This window comes from Staurois parvus, unplaced genomic scaffold (genome assembly GCF_062004578.1).
Source record: "Staurois parvus isolate SC_StPar_1 unplaced genomic scaffold, SC_StPar_1.0 ptg000581l, whole genome shotgun sequence".
NCBI lineage: Eukaryota > Metazoa > Chordata > Amphibia > Anura > Ranidae > Staurois > Staurois parvus.
In genome coordinates, this window is record NW_028318377.1 from 7,353,612 (window position 1) to 7,376,160 (window position 22,549).

General features: G+C 40.8%; 1 protein-coding gene across 2 annotated transcripts in view; it reads left to right on the plus strand.

Annotated features, from left to right (window-relative positions):
* Positions 1-22,549, plus strand: part of LOC149450162 (charged multivesicular body protein 3) — a 76,824-nt gene that overhangs the window by 51,302 nt on the left and 2,973 nt on the right. For both annotated transcript variants that reach the window (XM_089692301.1, XM_089692300.1), the window contains 2 exons: positions 15,209-15,388; positions 18,571-18,692. In XM_089692301.1, the coding sequence (XP_089548427.1) occupies positions 15,209-15,388; positions 18,571-18,692 (302 nt within the window). The remainder of the gene's footprint in view (positions 1-15,208; positions 15,389-18,570; positions 18,693-22,549) is intronic.

Sequence of the window (22,549 nt, forward strand, 5' to 3'; positions counted from 1 at the left end):
GCACACTCGCAGGTTTAATTTGAGGGTATGTACATCCAAATTGGAGAATTTAGGAATTACAGCTCTTAAGAGTAGCCACCCCCCCCTTTTTCAAGGTACCAAAAGTAATTGGACAATTGAATATTATTAGAAATAAAAAGTTCATTTTTAATATTTTGTTGAGAATCCTTTACTGGCAATGACTGCCTGAAGTCTGGAACCCATGTATATTACCAAAGACTGGGTTTCCTTCTTTCTGATGCTTTGCCAGGCTCTAACTGCAGCTTTCTTCAGTTCTTTGTTTGTGGGTCTTTCTGACTTTAGTTTTGCCTTCAGCAAGTGAAATGCATGCTCAATTGGGTTGAGATCAGGTGATTGACTCGGCCATTGCAGAATATTCCACTTCTTTTTCTTTAAAAGCTCCTGGGTTGCTTTTGCAGTGTGTTTTGGATCATTGTCCACCTGTACTGTGAAGCTCTGTCCAATCAACTTTGCTGCATTTGGCTGAATCTGGGCTGACAGTATATCTCTAAACACTGCAGAATTCATCCGGCTGCTTCTGTCACATCATCAATAAACACCAATGACCCAGTGCCACTGGAAGCCATGGATGCCCATGCCATCACACTGCCTCCACCGTGTTTTACAGATGACGTTGTGTGCTTTGGATCATGAGCTGTTCCAAGCCTTCCCACACTTTTTTCTTCCTGTCATTCTGGTACAAATTAACCTTAGTTTCATCCATCCAAAGAATGCTTTTCCAGAACTGGTCTGGCTTTTTTAGATTTTGTTTGGCAAAGTCTAATCTGGCTTTTCTATTCTTCAGGCTTATGAATGGTTTGCACCTTGTGGTGAACCCTCTGTATTTGCTTTCGTGAAGTCTTCTCTTTATTGTAGACTTTGACAATGATACGCCCACCTCCTGGAGAGTGTCCCTCACTTGTCTGGATGTTGTGAATGGGTTTTTCTTTAACATAGAGAGGATCCTGCATTCATCCACCACTGTTGTCTTCTGTGGACGTCCATGCTTTTTTATTTTGCTGAGCTCACCAGTGTGTTCTTCTTTCCTCAGAATGTACTAAACTGTTGATTTGGTCACTCCTAATGTTGCTGCTATCTGTCTGATGGATTTGTTTTGTTTTTGAAGCCTTACAATGGCCTGTTTCACTTGCATGGACATCTTTGAATGCATGATGTAGGCTCACAGGGGGGATAGCTAATCTTTAGAGCTGTAATTCCTAAATCTTTCCTCCAATTTGGATGTTCATACCCTCAAATTAAACCTAAGAGTGTGCACTTTCAGCCCATATCCATTATATAACTATAGCTTGAATATATTTTGGTAAATACCTGAAAAAAACTAAAATTGTGCCTGTCTAAATATATATGGACCTAACTGTATATGTATATGGAGATAGTCACCTCTGTAGTCTTTAAAACTTTGAATGTTCACTCATGCAATTGTCAGTTTCAGCATTGTTTAACTCCAGCCCATCATTTTTGCTCATCTCTTCTGGGTGCAGAATGTGGGTGGGGTGGCTTGAACTAAACTTTCTGTATTCAAATCAAGTTTTCCGTAGCTTCCCAATGTTGCATTCGACTACCTGGTAGACATGGTCCCAACCCATCTCCTAGATGATTGGATCACTGCAACAAGGGCAGTTCTAAGAATGCCTAAAAAAATGTTTTCAAATTCAAGGCAGAATTCTGGGAAAAGAGGCAGACACACGAGTGAATGAATACTCTGGAATTGTTGTCTTGATTGCGGGAAAGTTGAATTTTAATTATTTTAACAGCTTTAGAAGGTCTTAACTGGTTTAGTGGAAAAAAAAAACTTTTAGTACCGTTAAAGTGAAACTGTACTCAGGTGTTAATCTAGACTTTCTGGGCTTGCTCACCATAGAGAAACTGCTGGTCCAAGCTGTCTTCTGTGTTGGCTGTATAACCAAAAGCCCAAGTGCTTGGTCACATAATTTCTGCTGAATTAAAGGATCAGCTAGTCTGAACTTTAAGCCTCCATTTCTGCACAGATCACATGACTGTGGCCTTCAGACTGCACTGGAGTGTCTGCAGCAGCAATCAATCCAACTGTGGGGCTCCTTGAGGATGAGGAATGGGAGGAGGCATTAGCAGCTCACAGATCCATCTTCATTAAAATGTCTGATAAGCTTACACATTATCACAATATTTTCTACAAGTCCTATCTAACACCGTCTAGGTGAGATTTTCATCCTCTTCTAGTCCACTGGGCCAAATGACAGTCCTCTATAGGCACACTATGGCTCATGCTATGGTACTGCCAAGTAATAGGTTGTCCAATATCTTCATGATCTAATGTGCTCTACTGTGTTCTTAAGCCCTATGCCTACTAGGCATGCTTGGAGATTATTTGTTCCTTGAAGTGCAGCTATGCTGCATCTGAGCACCACAAACCAAAAATGCTATTTAATTAATTTTTATTATTCAAGCAAAGTCCCCCATTTTTAATGAGAAATTACTTTAAAAAAAACACCCCCTAGCATTTATGTCAGTGGTTATCTTGAGTAAGGGCAGATGGTTCATGTAGCATTTACTTCCTAAAATCCGCCTGCCTTTGGCTCAGACATGCAGGCAGGAGGGCATGCTAGGCCAAGAAAACCCCTCCTGAAGACTTCTGGGATGTATGACATAATTTGCCTAGGCATGGAAGCAAGAAAGTAACTGAAGAAATGTGTAAAAAAAGAAAACAAAATGTTTAAAACAAGTAAATATAGTATAACTTCTCATCTATTCATCTATTTACTAATGTTAGCAGCATAAGGGTTAAAAATAGCCAATGTTGCTTGAGAGAGTGATGTTCTGTTTTCTGGAAACACTGTTTTTAACCAGTAAACTGATACAGTAGTTACGTTTTAGATATCTGCCTTACTAAATAAGGCCCAATGGATCTCTGAGCTGAATGATTCCCTCCCATACAATCTGTCTATTACCAGAGGGGCTATCTACAGAAGTACAATAAAATTTGGGAAAGATAGTTGGGGCAAAGTTACACCAATAATGCACTTCCTGTGGGAGCACAATAGACTACGATACCCATATTTCTGCATGGTCAGTGATAGGGTGTTGGTGGCCTAACCTTAATATTCAATACTAGCCAACCTTCTGTTTCTATTTTTTATATGCAGCACATGAAGGGAAAGTTTGTTTCCCATTTTCATTCTATATACTGATGATATGATTCATAAAGCTGACAGAGATATTGAACCTTCTAAACTGTGAACATGACTCCCTAGTCACATGTATACGATCTCAGATATAGATAGATATATATATATATATATAGATAGAGAGAGATATATATATATATATATATATATATATATATATATATATACAGTATCTCACCGAAGATACATATGTACAGTATCTCACCGAAGTGAGTACACCCTTCACATTTTTGTAAATATTTTATTACATCTTTTCACGTGACAACACTGAAGAAATAGAAACAAAGAAACAGCGAGCGCTCAGGATTCTGATTACAATCAGCCGCAAATGCACTAAAAAGGAACCCTAAACCTTACACATAATACAAACAGAAAACAGTGCAGCGCTGAAACATGACACACAGAATAAAAATATTAAATCATAATAAATTTATAAATATTATTAATATTGGGGATCTCAAATATAAGTGGATGAAGCGCTATGATTGGCGCAATAAAAAGAGAATAAGTGCAACTGTGAAAGTCTTCAAGCAAAGAATGTTCATAAGGTGGTGAAGGCATGACACAATCGGGTCAGTATACAGTGTTACAAACGGGTCCTGTTGCACAGATGATGCCAAATTATTCTGTGTGGCTTTATCCCTGTGGGAGAATAATAAAAATGCGCACTCACCAAATGCGCATAATTAAAGCGCAATGTGTTGAAAGGTATATTACAACCAAGAATCAGCAGGAAGCCCCCTTTAAAGGCCCCATTGACTTTATGCTGTGACTTTGCTGTATTCCATGTGGATGATTCATTTAATACTTTATCTAATCAATCGGAATATTACCACACTATGAGCACCTTCTTGTTTGGCTCTCTTTTTGAGCTGATGATTCTCAGGACCCCAGTGGAATTGCGGTTGCAGAGGAGTCTCATGTCCAAAGGAGGGATCCTTTACCACTATTCTTGGTTGTAATATACCATACAACACGTTGAGCTTTAATTATGCGCATCTGGTCAGTGCGCATTTTTATTAATCTCCCGCACGGATATACTGTATGCTGACCCGATTGTGTCATGTCTTCACCACCTTATGAACACTCTTTGCGTTAGGATTTTTACAGTTGCACTTATTCTCTTTTTATTGTGCCAATCATAGCGCTTCATCCACTTATATTTTATATTACCAATATTAATTACAAATTAATTATCATCAATTATTATTTAATACTTTTTATTCTTACTGTGTCATGTTTCAGCACTGCTTTCTGTTTGTAACACTGAAGAAGTGACACTTTGCTACAATGTAACGTAGTGAGTGTACAGCTTGTATAACATGTAAATTTGCTGTCCCCTAAAAACAACTCAACACACAGCCATTAATGTCTAAACCGCTGGCAACAAAAGTGAGTACACCCCTAAGTGACAATGTCCAAATTGGACTCAAAGTGTCAATATTTTGTGTGGTCACCATTATTTTCCAGCACTGCCCTAACCCTCTTGGGCATGGAGTTCACCAGAGCTTCACAGGTTGCCACTGGAGTCCTCTTCCACTCCTCCATGACGACATTGCGGAGGTGGTGGATGTTAGAGACCTTGCGCTCCTCCACCTTCTGTTTTGTGGATTCCCCACAGATGCTCAATAGGGTTTAGCTCTGGATACATGCTTGGCCAGTCCATCACCTTTACACTCAGCTTCTTTAGCAAGGCAGTGGTGGTCTTGGAGGTGTGTTAGGGGTCATTATCATGTTGGAATACTGCCCAGCGGCCCAGTCTTCGAAGGGAGGGGATCATGGTCTGCTTCAGTATATCACAGTACATGTTTGAATTCATGGTTCCCTCAATGAACTGTAGTTCCCCAGTGCCTGCAGCACTCATGCAGCCCCAGACCATGACACTCCCACCACCATGCTTGACTGTAGGCAAGACACACTTGTCTTTGTACTCCTCACCTGGTTTCCCCCACACACACTTGACACCATCTGAACCAAATAAGTTTATCTTGGTCTCATCAGACCACAGGACATGGTTCCAGTAATCCATGTCCTTAGTCTGCTTGTCTTCAGCAAACTGTTTGCAGGCTTTCTTGTGCACCATCCTTAGACGATGACAGCCATGCAGACCAATTTGATGCAGTGTGCAGCGTATGGTCTGAGCACTGACAGGCTGACCCCCCCCACCCCTTCAACCTCTGCAGCAATGCTGGCAGCACTCATACGTCTATTTCCCAAAGACAACCTCTGGATATGACACTGAGCAAGTGCACTCAACGTCTTTGGTTGACCATGGCGAGGCCTGTTCTGAGTGGAACCTGTCCTGTTAAACCACTGTATGGTCTTGGTCACCGTGCTGCAGCTCAGTTTCAGGGATTTGGCACTCTTCTTATACCCTAGGCCATCTTTTATGTAGAGCAACAGTTCTTTTTTTTTTTTTCAGATCCTTAGAGAATTCTTTGCCATGAGGTGCCATGTTGAACTTCCAGTGACCAGTATGAGAGAGTGAGATAACACCAAATTTAACACCCCTACTCCCCATTCACACCTGAGACCTTGTAACACTTAACGAGTCGTATGACACCGGGGAGGGAAAATGGCTAAATTGGACATTGTCATTTAGGGGTGGACTCACTTTTGTTGCCAGTGGTTTAGACATTAATGGCTGTGTTGAGTTATTTTGAGGGGACAGCAAATTTACATGTTCTACAAGCTGTACATTCACTACGTCACATTGTAGCAAAGTGTCATTTCTTCAGTGTTGTCACATGAAAAGGTAAAATAAAATATTTACAAAAATGTGAGGGGTGTACCCACTTCTGTGAGATACTGTATGTCTGTATGATTTGGGGGCTTAAAAGCTCTGATGGCGCCAAAACAGTGAGTCCACTCCACTCCAGAGGTATTTCTTGCCAGGAGAACGGTACTTGCTTGACTGCATTGTACCAAGTGTAAAGTTTGGTGGAGGGGGGATTATGGTGTGGGGTTGTTTTTCAGGGCTTGGGCTTGGCCCCTTAGTTATGGTGAAGGGAACTCTTAAGGTGTCAGCATACCAAGACATTTTGGACAATTTCATACTCCCACCCTTGTGGGAACAGTTTGGGGATGGTCCCTTCCTGTTCCAACATGACTGCGCACCAGTGCACAAAGCAAGGTCCATAAAGACACGGATGAGTGGGTTTGGATTGCAGGAACTTGACTGGCCTGCACAGAGTCCTGACCTCAACCCCATAGAACACCTCTGGGATGAATTAGAGTGGAGACTGAGCCAGGCCTTCTCATCCGACATCAGTGCCTGACCTCACAAATGTGCTTCTGGAAGAATGGTCCAACCTTCCCATAGACACTCCTAAACCTTGTGGACGGCCTTCCCAGAAGAGCAGAAGCTGTTATAGCTGCAAAGGGCGGGCCAACTCAATATTGAACCCTACAGACTAAGACTGGGAGGCCATTAAAGTTCATGTGCGTGTAAAGACAGGCGTCCCAATACTTTTGGCAATATAGTGTTGTGTGCGTTGTTATTTGTACTTGAGCGCTCATTCATTTAATTCCTTCGCTGCTTGCGTACTGATCTGATGTGACTATCTACTCTGTAATGTTTGACTTCATAAACATTTTCTATTTGGGAAAAGAAACCCTCTGAGCACCTTCATTATTCTTGGGGATGGCTTTATATTTGTGTGTCTTTTTAACACTAGTTGTACTTCCAGTTTCCCACCACACCAGATAGGATTCTACTCTGAAAGCACAGCCTGCAGTTGCTTTGTCATCACCAACCGTGCTTTGTGAATGGGAAAGAACAAGGGGGGGGGTCAAACATGACACTGGCATTGGTGTCTGTTATAGAATCTTCTCTGATAAGGCAGGGAGCTGGAAATATGACTGGACTTTCTGGGTTATCTATAAAAGTGGTTTTATAAAGCACAAAATGGGCAGAGCTGAACACACATTTAACCATCTAAAAGTGTTCTATGCATGAAGGTAAAAACTATTTTGTGTTGCTTTTGGTGGGAGCTACAGTATTTGTAGCTACTGACTTTTAATTTTTTTTGGGGGGGGGGGGCCTGGACCTCCTCTTACAACATTAAGGACTCAGACCTTTCATAGCGGCAGGTCCGCTGCTTGCCCAGTCCTACTCCAGTTGGTTGCTTGACTCTGTACACAAGTCTACAAGTCTCATACAATGCCTCTTGTAGATTACTTCATATGTCGCATTGACGTGAACTGGTCTTGTGACTACAGTGGTTTCCTCATCTCCACTGTTTACACTATAGATATCTCTCGCCTTCTTACAATAAAACCGGTTTTTCTGATCTTAATGTGACGTATAAAGATTAATCCTATTAAAAAAAAAGACCGCATATTGGAGAATGGATATCTGCACAAAAAATGTTATATAATATGATTTCATATGAATTCTGTAGAAATGTGAACTTTAAAGTCAACCTGCCCTAGCCTAAAAAATGCCGATCTCTGGGCTAGTTTTTAAATCCTCTAAAGACTACTTCTCTTTTGCTAGAGTAGAAGCTGACATGTAATTTAATCTACACTTAGCGCAGTCTGTACTATATTTACCTTTTTAAAAGGGTGTGACGCCAACACTGAATATGGGGAAATGGAGACCCAACCAGGCACCATGTGGAGGGGTTAAGCAAGCAGCGACCTCACTTCTGCAGCTGCTGAAAGAAACCACAATTTCCATCAAGCAATTGTAATTTGCACCTGCTGTTCTATTACAGCAGGCTGGGATGTGTGTGAAAAACCAGAAGTCTCCTGATCTGTCAATCAAATGATACAATGCAATAGGGCAGGTCAGACCGTAAGTGTGATACTCCTAGATTCAACCATTCATTTTACTCACTGCAAAATTAACTACTGTAATACTGGGGGCCGGGGAACAATGGTCATACAGTGGATATAAAAAGTCTACACACCCCTGGTAAAATGTCAGGTTTCTGTGATGTAAAAAAATGAGACAAAGATAAATCATTTCAGAACTTTTTCTACCTTTTAGTGTAACCTATAAACTGTACAACTTTGTTGAACAACAAACTGAAATCTTTTCGGTGGAGGGAAGTAAAAATCAAAAACTAAAATAATATGGTTGCATAAGTGTGCACACCCTTAAACTAATACTTTGTTGAAGCACCTTTTTGTTTTTATTACATCACTCAGTCTTTTTGGGTTTGAGTCTATCACATGGAACATCTTGACTTGGCAATATTTGCCGATTCTTCCTTGCAAAAACACTTCAGATCTGTCATATTGTGAGGGCATCTCCTGTGCACAGTCCTCTTCAGATCACCCCACAGATTTTCGAACGGATTCAGGTCTGGGCTCTGGCTGGGCCATTCCAAAACTTTCCTCTTCTGGTGAAGCCATTCCTTTGTTGATTTGGATGTATGCTTTGGGTCGTTGTCATGCTGAAAGATGGAGTTCCTCTTCATGTTAAGCTTTCTAGCAGAAGCCTGAAGGTTTTGTGCCAATATTGACTGGTATTTGGAACTGTTCATAATTCTCTCTACCTTGACTAAGGCCCCAGTTCCAGCTGAAGAAAAACAGCCCCAAAGCATGATGCTGCCACCACCATGCTTCACGGTGTGTATGGTGTTCTGTTGGTGATGTGCAGTGTTATTTTTGCGCCAAACATATCTTTTGGAATTATGGCCAAAAAGTTCAACGTTGGTTTCATCAGACCATAACACATTTTCCCACATGCTTTTGGAAGACAGATATGTTTTTTCAAATTTAGCCGAGCTTGGATGTTTTTCTTCATAGGAAAAGGCTTCCGTCTTTCCACTCTACCCAATTGCCCAGACATATAAAGAATACGGGAGATTGTTGTCACATGTACCACACAGCCAGTACTTGCCAGATATTCCTGCAGCTCCTTTCATGTTGCTGTAGGCCTCTTGGCAGCCTCCCAGACCAGTTTTGTTTCTCGTCTTTTGAGCAATTTTGGAGGAACGTCCAGTTCTTGGTAATGTCACTGTCGTGCCATATTTTCTCCACTTGATGATGACTGTCTGCACTGTGATCCATGATATATCTAATACCTTGGAAATTCTTTTGTACCCTTCTCCTGACTGATACCTTTTTACAATAAGATCCCTCTGATGCTTTGGAAGCTCTCTGCGGACCATGGCTTTTGCTTTAGGATTCGACTTAAGCTGGTCATACACGTGTAGTTTTTCGGACTAGAATATTCGAATGAAAAGTCGTACGAAAATTCTTTTAACATTCATTGAATGGACGAATGTCGTTCGAAAATTGTATTTTGCCTTTAACATTCAACTTTAAAATGAATGTAATTTCTGAACGATAACCACATACATAATTCGTTTGATCGAGAAGTTTTCCTTCCTGCCCCTTCCAATGTTCCCGTCAGTGCGGTCGAAAATAAACATCGATTTGACCCCACTAACGATTAGAAATCAAACGAAAATTCTAGAATGAAAATCTATACGTGTTTTTGGCCAGCTTTTGAAAATGTCAGGAAAGACCTATTAGAACAGCTGAACTTTATTTGAGGTTAATCAGAGGCACTTTAAATGATGGGAGGTGGGTATTGACTCCTATTTAACATGATTTTGAATGTGATTGCTTACTTCTGAACACAGCCACATCCCCAGTTGTAAGAGGGTGTGCACACTTATGCAACCACATTATTTTAAGCCATCCACAACACTGCCCCAATTTACATATCCGATCTTCTTTCTAAATATCATCCAAACTGTACACTCCGGTCCTCGCAAGACCTCTTACTCTCTAGCTCCCTTATCTCCTCCTCCCATGCTCGTCTCCAAGACTTCTCCAGGGAGTCACCCATCCTCTGGAACTCCCTACCCCAATCTATCAGACTATCACCTACTCTACTTGCGGCGATCACTGAAAACCTATCTCTTCAGGGAAGCCTATCCTGCCCTCTGCTAATTCTGGAATCCTCTACTCTTCCAACCACTCCATCCCCCACAGTGACTACCTACTGTACCATTCACACCGCCCTCCTAAATTGTAAGCTTGAAAGAGCAGGGCCCTCAAATCCCTCTTGTATTGTTACTGTATCGTCTCCCACTATAATGTAAAGCGCTGAGCAAACCGTTGGCGCTATATAAAACCTGTATAATAATAATAATTTTCGTTTTTTATGTTTACTCCCCCCCAAAAAAAATAGATTTCAGTTTGTTTTTCAATTGAGCTGTACATTTTATAGGTCACAACAAAGGTGGAAAAAGTTCTGAAATTATTTATCTTTGTTTCAATTTTACATCACAGAAACCTGACATTTTAACAGGGGTGTGTAGACTTTTTATATCTACTATAGCAGTCACTGGTCTTACCAAATGGGAATATTTGTATAAATCGTAGAAATTTGGCTGAAAGGTAAGAAATTACCTTTTTGAGTAATGCTAAAAAATTTATGCCCAGAGATCATCTTAAATGCAGCCTTTTCTGATGCCTACAAGTACCTGTGTTAGCCTTCATTTAATTCAGGGTCCCCAGGGAACTGTGCAGGCTGTAGAGAAGGTGTTGACTTCTGCAAGTTAAAGTGGAACTAAACCTAACTTTTACAAAACTGCAAGCTGGCAGATTTTATTTGCAGATGAAAAATGCCATGTCTCTTTTACAGTAATACAAACTTACCTGCCTGCTTGCAGTTTTCTATCAAATGTACACTGAGCTGTGCATGTGCAGCTCAGCGTGCATTCCTGGCACACTTCAGCTGTGTCAGAATGACTGATTCCTGTGCGAATTTGCTGGATCACATCCTCCCTGCTGGTTAATGAAGAGGCCAAAAACCTGGAACCTGGGGAGAAGATGACAGTGGCAAAGGATGTAACCTTCCTGGAAGGTGGAGATGAGCCTACTGGGGAGTTTAGTTCCATTTTAAGATTAACCACTTACCCTCCAGAGGATTTACCCCCCTTCCTGACCAGGCCTTTTTTTGCTATTCAGTTCTGCACTAATTCAACTGGTAATTGCGCAGTCATGCAATGCTGTACCCAAACGACATTTACGTCCTTTTTTTCACAAAAATAGAGCTTTCTTTCGGCGGTATTTGATCACCTGTGCGCTTTTTATTTTTTGTGCTATAAACAAAGATCAAACATTTTGAAAAAAAAAATATTTTTTACTTTTTTTACTATAAAAAATGTATAGTAAACTCAAAGTTAGTCATAAATTTAGGCCAAAATGTATTCTGCTACTTGTCTTTTGGTACAAAAAAATTCAATAAGTGTATATTGATTGCTTTGTATGAAAGTTATAGCGTCTACAAACTATGGTATAGATACTGCAATTTACAACATTTTTTGCTATACAGCGCTGCACTAGTTTAACTGACAATTGCACGGTCATGCAATACTGTACATAAATTAAATTGCACTTTTTATTTTTCGCGTTATAAACAAAAAAAAGACCAAAAAATTTGAAAACAAAACTATATTTTCTCATTTCTGTTATAAAAAATATCCAAAAAACTCAAATTTAGGCCAAAATGTATTCTGCTACATGTTTTTAGTAAAAAAAAAATCCCAATAAGTGAATATTGATTGCTTTTGTGTGAAAGTTATAGCGTCTACAAACTATGGTATAGAGAATGGAATTTACACAGCTTTTACTTTTCTGACTGCCTATCCTATTTCTTGAGGTGCTAAAATACCAGGACAGTGCAAACACCCCCAAATGACCCCTTTTCGGAAAGGAGACACCCTAAGCTATCTCCTGAGAGGCATATTGAGTCCATGGAAGATTTTTTTTTTCCCACAAGTTTTTGGAAAATGACAAAAAACTTTTTTTTTTTTAACACAACGTTGCCACTTAAATGATATATTGCTCACACAAGCCATGGGTATATGTGGAATTACATATACAAAATACATTCAGCTACCTCCACTGAGTATTGGGATACCACATGTGTGAGTCTTTTTGGGAGCCTAGCCCCTTCCTTTCCTGCGGCCCCCCCCATCATGCTGCCCCCCTCCTGTCCCGTGACCCGCCAGCCCCCCCCCCCCATGTCACGCTGCCCTCCATCATGCTTCTGTTCTGTGCCTTCTGTTCTGTGCCTAGGGCAGCACAAAACCAAAGTGTGTGTGTGATTTTTGCGCACCCCTGTCACCCTGTAGTAGTATTTCCACTATAGGATGGCATGGAAGCAGTTAAAGTGGATGTAAACCTCAGACATGAAACATCAACAAAGCATATCCCTCTATAGTGTATACTTGTCTCAATCCAGAGCATTAAGAGGCATTTCGCTCTGCTATCAGTATGAGTCACTTCTGTTACGTTTTCCTGACACCAAGAGAAAAATAGTGACAGGGGAGGTAACTCCAACACACAATCTGTGATTGACAGCCTCATCTTTGTTCCAGTGTGAAGGAGAATGTGTCCCTTCCCTCTGATCAGATCTAAGAGCTCTCCTCACTAAGCTCTGCAGTGTGTAATTTCAGCTATCTGCCCCCTTTCTGACAGCTCAGACAAGCTTTACCAATTATGGATTTTGAACAGATGTTGAGAGGAGAAAAATGGAGATAAACAAGTACAAAAGTTCAATAGAAAGGAGCAGAATTTTGTACAGAAAGGGGATTATTCTTAAAATGGAACTCCCCTCCACTCCAGCGATCCAGTGTCCACAAGCTCCCTCGCTGGCCACTTCTTGCTGGTCTGCCTTCTTCCAGGTTCTGATCTTTGTCCACTTTGATTGGCCGGGCTGAGATTGCGCCTCACCCCTGCGCGTATGCAGACGTTCATTCATCTCAGCCAGTGCTGAGATTGTACATTAAGCTGTGCATGCGCAGCTCAGTGTAGATTGAAAACGGCAAGTAAGTAAAAAAGCTTGCTTGTTTGGCTTTTTTATTTTTTTTTCCTTTTTAAATAAAGTTCTACTTTTTAACTTAGAGAAGTTGAGTCCTCATGTTCCATCAAATCTCTGCACTGGAGTCGATCTAGAGTCTAAAACGGGCATTTGCAGATGCTATGATATTTCTACACATCAGCACTATTGTTTATTACACCCCCTATGTCAGAGTGAGATGGTATTACTGAGACAGCATGTGTTGGAAATTCCTTCAACTGGAACACGGATAGCAATAAAAACCTGCCAAAGATATACATCCTTATTCACTCAAATCAAAGCATAAAAACGTTTAGGCTGGAGTTCTGCATAAATGCAAACGTTACCAAAACGCATGATGGATGCCCCTCCCCCTGGCTTCTCTGTCATGATCAGTGGCACAACCATCAACCTGTCCCTGCATGCCAGGGTGCTAGGTGTAATCCTGGACTCTAAACTCTCCTTTCAGCACCACATCCAATCATTTTCCAAAGCTTGCCGTCTCAGCCTCCTCAACATCTCCAAAATGTGCCCCATTCCTTACCAGTGACACCACAAAGCTCCTAATTCACTCCCTGGTCATCTCTCGCCTCGACTGCTGCAACTCCTTCCTCATTGGCTTACCTTTACATAGGATATCCCCCCTCCAGTCCATCATGAATACTGCTGCCAGACCCCACCTTACCAACCGTTCAGTGTCTGCTACCGCTCTCTGTCGTTCCCTTCATTGGCTGCCACTCACCCAGTGAATTAAATTCAAAATACAAACAAAAACTTACAAAGCCATCCACAACTCTGCCCCCAGCTACATCACCTACCTGATCCTTAAATATCAATCAAATCGCACTCTTCGTTCCTCCCAAGACCTCCTGTTCTGTAGTTCCCTTGTCACCTCCTCCCATGCTCGCCTGCAGGACTTCTCCTGAGCCTGTCCCATCCTATGGAATTCCCTACCCCAATCTGCCTAACTATCTCCTACTCTGTCCATTTTTAGGCGATCCCTGAAAACTTTTCTGTTCAGAGAAGCCTATCCTGCCTCCACCTAAAAACTGTACATGTATTTTCTCCATCAACTCACCCCCCCGCAGTTATTACCTTTTGTATCACATGACCCTCCCCTTTTAGATTGTAAGCTGTAAGGAGCAGGTCCCTCTGATTCCTTCTGTACCAGGGGCGGACTGACCATTCGAGCACTCGGGCACTGCCCGAGGGCCCGGGGTCAGTAGGGGGCCCTATGAAATGCCCCTGTTACCTTTTTAATAGGCTTTTTTGGGTGTGCTTTGAATGTGGACAAGGACACAGGGGCCCCATGATCCCCTATTGCCCGGGGGCCCCATGAGTTGTCAGTCCACCCCTGTTCTGTACTCAATTGTATTGTAACTGTAATGTTTGCCCTCACATTGTAAAGCACTGCTCATACTGTTGGCACTATATAAATCCTGCATAATAATAATGGGTAACGGTTCTATAATTATAGAAATTGCGCTGGCAGATCTAAACAAGCAGCTGGCAAAAACCATTAGATAAATTTGTATGTAACCTTATATATAGAAAATTGCCACGCTAAATGCAGTGATAAATATCCAATCATGTGGATATTTCATATGATTATGAAACTAATGCATGAAACCAAAAACAAATGAATAAAAAAGATCAGTGATAACAAAGTCCTGAGAGCAAAAAGCAAATGTAAAAGTCCCAGTGTTACTGTGCACCATAGTAATGCAAACCTTTCTTGTGTATCCACATGTCTCCCAACACCAAAATGTACCGCCACCATGGAGTCCTACCAGAACATATGGACTCTTTTAGTAAGAGCGTCAAATAGGCCTGTGTTTAAATCCTCTATGGAAAACCTCTTCTCTCCTCCACATCTCCATAAAAGACCATCTGGGATAAATGTCAGGTTTTCAGATCACCTCCACAGTGCTGCTCATGATGGGTAATACAACTCACTTGTAGCCCCCAAAAACCTAGATTTTCCACACTAGTTTGTCTGTCTAAAACATGATTGTGAGTCTCTTTCCCTGGACAACCTTGGTCACATGGTCTGAATTGTTGAGGCAGAGCCACCAATTGGCCAGCTTTGACCAGGAAAAAGAGTTAACGAGATACAGAATAAAAGGAAATTTGACCTCTAACTTTTTATAATGCATGATTTTTTGCTTATGTTTTTGTAGCATGCCAAATGATATATGTACATGTGTTGTAGATATCCAGAGAGAGCAAGAGAAAGTCAAGCGCTCAATAAAGGACACAGCAAAGAAAGGCAACAGGGATGCGTGTATAATATTGGCAAAGGAGGTTGTGCAGTCCAAGCGGGCAGTAAATAAGCTCTATGCCTCCAAGGCTCACATGAACTCCGTACTCATGAGTATGAAGAATCAGTTAGGTAAGTCTTTTCTTCTAGGGGAGGGTTAAAGGGGATATTGACTTATTTATAATGCATGCTTGATTTTTGTCTTTCTGTGGTTCTATAATAAAGTTTTGGTGTTTTTTTTTGGATTATGTAAGAAATTAAGACCTTTTTTGTTTTTCTATCCTGGAGGAACAACAGGAAGTGAGAGGAAATCTCTTCAGATTGATGGGAAATTCTCTCTAGGACTGTTGTCACCAAACCAAGTGTCCACATTAGAAGATTTTTCCCTTTTTTCAGTTTTGCATTTCTCAGTAATAATGGTCACCGAGACCGAGAAAGGGTGAATCTTAACTGTGAGAACAGCCATAAAAAAATTAATTAGGGGGTAGTGTGGGGCGCAGGATAGTTGTTACAAATGGGTGTATTTAGAGCCCAGGTCTGGAGACTGAAGGGTATGTTTTTGTTTTGAACTTTTTTTTTTTTTTTAGGCAGCCTTGCAATGATTGAAGGCCATATAACTGCCTATATTTTGTGGGGAAACCTGACAGATTCCAAATCTTCCTACTACATCTACACTACAAACAAACTACTACAAAAAGAAAGTTCTGGCTCTATATACACATTAAAGCTGATCTAGAATTGTGTGTCAACTGTTCTGTTCATGGGCAGTATTCTTAGTCCATGTGCTGTGGTCTCATAGTTCTACTTTCAGCCACTGTAGTTGTCCATATGGCTTGGTATTGCAGATTCATAGACTCGTTTTCCAGCAATACACCCTTAAAGCGGATAGATTGGTCAGAGGACCTGCCGCCTTGTATAAAAGGCCTATAAGGGAATCTATCCTAGAATATATATATATATATATGTATATGTAGCTCGAACCCTGAGGGTTACATCCTTGTGATATGAAGTAGGCATGGCAGCTTAGAAAACCCATACAGCAGAATCATTTGAAACATTGGGGTAACAGAGGCACAAAAAAATTCGACAACTTTTACAAGTTCTAGTTTTTTGAAGTTTCTAAAGTGAATGGCACTTAGAATCAGCATCTCAAATGCACTTTGCAAGACATTGTTGTAGCACAGTAGTTATAGTTTGAATTTCCCAGAGTAGTGTAGGCTGACATTTTTGGTGTGGTTTATTGCTTCCTTTTTTTTTTTTTTTTTTTTTTTTTTATAGGTGCAATTCTAATACTATCTATAGGATAGAGGGGACTCCGGCTGAGTCACAAATATCGGCTGTCGGCTTGTAGTACTCAATGAACTACCATGGCTCTGTGGATGGCCGTGGTAGTTCATTGATTCTTCCTGTCTTTATATCTGCTTGCCCATACATCCCGTACGAGCAAGCAGATATACTGACAGGTCTGCAGGAGACCTGCATGGCACCAGTGATCTGCTGATTGTTGGTGCAATGGTTTGCAGGCTCCCAAAACAAAACAAAAAATAATAAATGCTCATTTTTTTTATCTGCAAAAAAAAATGCATTTATTATTTTTTTAGCAAAAGGTGAACTTATCATTTAAGGAGCAATAAGCTACACATTTGAATTTGGGTGTGCTCCAAGCTAAGTCTTATTGAGTATTTGTGCCAAGCCACAATTTTTTCACCTCTCTAGACTTAAGTTCAAGTCATTTAAATTGTAAATGGGCACTTAGAATTAATATTTCAGATGGACTTTAAAAGGTTCTGTAGTGCAGTGGTTTTAAATTTTAATTTCTCAGAATAATGTAGGCTGCTGAGACCAGGTAGATGCAGTTCTAATATTTAATGTAGGATAATGGGGACAGTGGTGGAGGATGGGATAGAGGGGACCATGCTGGAAGATGGGATAGGGGACATTGGTGGGGGATAAAGGTACAGTAGTGTGGGGAGTTTGAAGTAAGTATTCAAAAATATAGATATACCACTTAATGTTAGGCGGGGTAATCTATTAGTGAGATCAAAGATCGCACCTATTCAAGGTATGGGTGTAAACCAAAAAATCTATAACAAAAGGAGTAGTAGTTGCCATGAGCCAACTACCAAAGGAGGTAATAAACAACCAAGCAATTTAGCTCATGTGTAAAATCACATATTTTTATTAATCCCCTGTAGGGAGAAAAAGATAATATCCGTGGATGGTGACATATACAATCACTGAATACACATTAAAAACAATGAAAGACCAGCAATCCGGATTGCAACATTTGAATATTCTTGTGGTATTCACTTAAGATTGGTATGTGATATAAAGCAGCATATCTGCATGAATAGCTAAATTCTGCCATGTATCACAAGGCTTAGTGTTGTGAACATATATATCATACATGTACAATGATAACAGACAAAAATTTTTTGTGTCACTGTTATTATGTATGATATTTATGTTCACCACACTACGCCTTGTGATACATGGCAGAATTTAGCTATTCATGCAAATATGCTGCTTTATATCTCAAACCAGTCTTAAGTGAATACCACAAGAATATTCAAATGTTGCAATCCGGATTGCTTGTCTTTCATTGTTTTTAATGTGTATTCAGTGATTGTATAGGTCACCATCCACGGATATTATCTTTTTCTCCCTACAAGGGAGTTTGAAGTAAATCTGTGATCACTTTCATGGTATGTAAACACTAATAATTCTCTTATTGATTCCATGTAGTCTGTTAAATATATCATTGAAAGTGTTTTGTTATATCTGTAACAGAAAAGCAAAACATACTCGTTGATCCTGCCAGAAATATTTTCAGCTGGTCAGTTAAGGTCATGTTTTACGGTGGTGGTTTTGTGGCATTTATTCTTTTGTGTGTTGTGTGGTTTTTGGTTTTGTGTTTTTTTTTTGGTTTTTTTTTTTTTGGTTAAGGATTTAGTTATTTTCTATGGAATTGCTAACTCACGAATATGATTCACTGTGATATCATGAGCTGACCATTTGGTTTGTGGTGGTTGCACATGCTTGTCTAATTATGCTGCTTAGTCATGATGTCCCCCTATCAGTGCAAGTCTGAGACTGATTGATTGGAAAGGAAGTGGTCAGCTCGTCCTATCACAGCAATGCTTTGGTAAAGGTGACCATCAGATTCCTTTGATCCAAAAAGCCATTAATGGAAAATACATTAACAAAATCCAAAAGTAAAAAAACCCCTTACACTACAAGTATCACTTTAGAGGTGTTTGCTATAAGTACACTTTTGTGTTCCTTTTCTAAGTGATTTTCTTGTGTTGGTACAGCTGTCCTCAGAGTCTCTGGATCCTTACAGAGGAGCACAGAGGTAATGAAAGCCATGCAGAACTTGGTGAAAATCCCGGAGATCCAGGCCACCATGAGGGAGCTTTCCAAAGAGATGATGAAGGTAAGAGCAGAACACTGTGAAGTTAGTGACTCCATTATTCGGTGGTTTTGTGCAATTTTTTTTTTGTACCACGGATCAGCATAAATACAAGAGATGATAGTGATTGTAAAAGGATTTAAATTAAAGCCGAAGATAAAAATCAACACAAGGGACTGTACTTAAAATCAATGAAAGGTCTGCCTCCTCCATTCATAGATTGTTTTTCATTCATGGAAGCTATAGTATGACTTCTGTGAATAGAGGAGGGGAGGAAAAAGGTAGACATAGTCATTACTCTTAAAAAGTGCATATGACAGGTCCCTCAGCTTGTACGAATTCAGAAGCACTGGAAGATTTACAACTACATGTGTATCAGAGGACCAAGTATTTCAACTAAAATTGCAGCCAGCAGCACAAGGGACACTTCATGTTTATTTTTAGTGTCTTTTGTGCTGTTGTTTGTTTTTTTTTTTGGGGGGGTGTTTCTCATTCAGTCCATGAAACAGGGCACCTTTATACCCATTACAATAGAGCTATGCTGCCACCTTCAGCTGATAGGACACTGGCAAAAAAGACAGGAAATCTCCTCCTTGGTATATTACCTCCAGCTAAACATAGCATCAGCTTGATAGATTACCTGTGTACTTTACTCCCCGTCACCCTTAGTTCCTGCTTTTGCTCTTGTATGGTTGCGTTGTTATTATCCCTTTTATTAATGTGCCTGTGCTATTTTTACTATGTACTAAGTCCCGGCTTCCCCGAGAGGTACGCAGGCACGGTGACAGATGATGACATCGGCGATGCAGAACTTATATCTGGCAGTCATGTTGTTGCTTTCTGAATGCCTCCAATGGCCCAGCACTCACATGGCACAGGGTGTTTGCTGGTACTAACACACAGGGACAGCAAGTATTGTTATGCTTTTTGCACACAGCATTGCTGCTCACTGTTATACTACCAGAACAGGTGTTACTGGTGTTGAAATAGCAGGAACGTCTCTGGGGTACAGCCTATTCCCATTGAGGGGTTTTTTATTACCAGTGCCCTGACCTGTTGCTCTCAGCTAGTTCTGGACTGCTTTATAATTGGTGTCCAAAACTTTTGCTGGCAGGCCATGTCTCGGCCATGGCAGAGAGTAGAGAAAAATGGTTGGCAGGGCTCCCAAATACCCTTATCAGGAAGAGAGGAACCTGGCTGTAGTTCCCTTTGCAATATCTCCTCTGTAGGTCAGTTCATGGTGTTTCTGAATTCCTCTGTTTATCTGGTCTTTCCACTACCTCTGGGGAACTTTCCTCCAGCTACGTTGTGCCGAGGGAAGATTCTCTGCTGATGTTGTGGGTTTACAATGACCGCTGTTTAGAATCCTCTCTGGCTTACACCATTTGAGTTGCAAGCACCTTCCGAGGAGCCTCCTGAACAGATGGAAAGGGACTTTTCTGGAGGACAGGGATATGGAACATTTCTCTTCTGATGAATCTACTCCAAAGGAATCCCAGGGCTTGGTTCTATCTCAGACCCAAAAGGCCTTTGTGGATTTTTGGGCAAAAGTGATCCAGACCATTTTAAAATTGCTGCTTCCTGAGCCCTCTGCCCCAAAGTTCACAGCATTGGGATCATGGTGCTCGCTGCATCACCTCCCCCCATTCTTTCCCTGTACATCCTTAATTAAAGGATGTATTATATGTGGACTGGGCCCACCCTGAAAAGGTGTTCATTTCCCAAAACAATTTGCTTATTCTAGATCTCAGTGGACTCAAAAAGTTTCTCCAAGTGCAGAAGTTCTGGACGGAATCTGTCCTGTTGTTGCCTAAATCCAGAAAGGATCTTTTCTGGCATCGGTGGATATGAAAGGTGCTTGTTTGCACATTCCAATCTCCCCACCTCTCAAACAATTCCTGCAGTTTTCAATGGAAGATCGCTGCTTTCAGTTTGTGGCCCTGTCTTTGGCCTGTCCTCTACTCCCAGATTATTCACCAAGGTGCTAGCCCCAATCTTGGGGCTTCTATGTGCTCAGGATACTCCTGTTGTTGGAATATTTTTGCAAAGTGACTTTAAAATTGATTGCGTAAAAATAAACCTTTGTAATTCAATGTTCCTATAACAGTAAAACATGCAAACTTCCAAGGGGTGAATATGTTTTAAAGGGGTATAGCCAAGTGCTAATGCCGCATTTGGATTGTGGCTGCACACGTAACTCACAGCTCACTCGGCATATATTTCTTTTGTGAAGCAATCAACTTTCTATCAAGTGGAAACATAGCAGTGGTTTCCTTGGGTACACTAGCATGCTGTGTCTGGCACCTATGTGGTAGTTTGTTCCAAGCACGTTGGAGAACTTACAACACTTCAACTGCATCCTTTGGCTGACTTCCTTCTGTCTGTGCACCTAATCCTACAATGGCACAGCAATGCTGAGATTAGGGCTCTTTGGAGTCATACCATTTATTACAGGATTCTCTGTTCCTCTTTTTGCTGAATTTATTCATTTTTTTTTTTTTTGGCCTTGTGTTTGGGGTCATTGTCATGCTACAGAATGATGTTGGAACCTGTGAGATACCTACCATATGCAATGAAGAATACACATAGCAGTGAGGGGGCCATCAGCTCTGATCAAATCACCAGCTCATTCACAGTAGAGCCAGTAGGAAACCTCAACTGCTCTTCACTGTTACCAATAGACATTTATCCATGTAGCTTTCTCTAGCCCTTCGGCAAAAAAGCAACTTTTTGTTTGTACCAGGTATTTCACATTTTGACTTATCAGTCCAGATGCAATTTGTCTGCACTCTAGTCCTTGTGTTTGTATGGACAGGCTCATCATTTTGCATTGCTTTCATTGGAGAAAAAAATCTTTCTGACCACAACCCTTCTTTGAAGGCCACTTCTGATGAGACTTCCCTGGACTAAAGATAAAGTGAGCATACGAAGGTCCCAGTTGGGCTGATAGCAGTGCTGGATATCTTCTGATTTAGAAGGGAAGTTGGCTTGCTGAATTTTGGTGTACTTGGTTTCTCTGGCTGACCATTATGCCTCTACTGAAGAGCTTGGACACAATACCTGAATACATCTGTCTGTCCATACATTTCTGAATGGGAGAAACTGTGATGCAGGATGACCACCTTTTGTCCTGTCCCTATACTCACTTTTGTCATGCTGCAACATTTGCCAGTTTTGTATAGTTCTCCCTTTCTCAGTTTTGTTACTTCTACACAGCTGTTATGTCAGTGATTCTTAGCATGTTTGTTTGTTAATTTTTGTGTATTCCCACAGGGACCTCAAAAAGGGGAAAGTGATCTATTACTATGCTTTTTTTTTTTTTTTTCTCTTTTGTGACCAGAGGTTGTGGAATCCTTGATGCCCAAACCTAATTTATAGTATTTGTATGTTAGTTGACTTCACCAAAAATAAGAAGTTTTTATTTTTTTTTTCTTTCTTCAAATGTATGTGACTATTACAGTTTAAACATTGACACCCAGCTATCTTCAGGTTGTTGTGGCCTCTGCAACGTGTATTGTTTGTAGACAAGCTGACAGCTTGTATGTGATCACAACATCATATATGATTGGGTTCTGATTGATTGTAAAATACTAGAACTAGACAAGCAGCTTATGTGTGCATTGCTAACTGTGAAATGGGGAACACTGATTAACAAAACTTCAGCAGGGGACATTGTGCTGGGGAACTGTAAAGGATAAGTTCATCTTTGGGACATGTTACATGTTCCACCCTAAATACAAGCCGAACATGTAACATGTTCCAGCTCCTGCAGCCTCTCCCCCCTGTGACAGTTGTTGGGGGGAATATTCTCCCTGCACACCCACTGTCACAATTTAAAAACAGAGTGGCCATGTGGGGCTCCGCCCACATCATTCATTCAG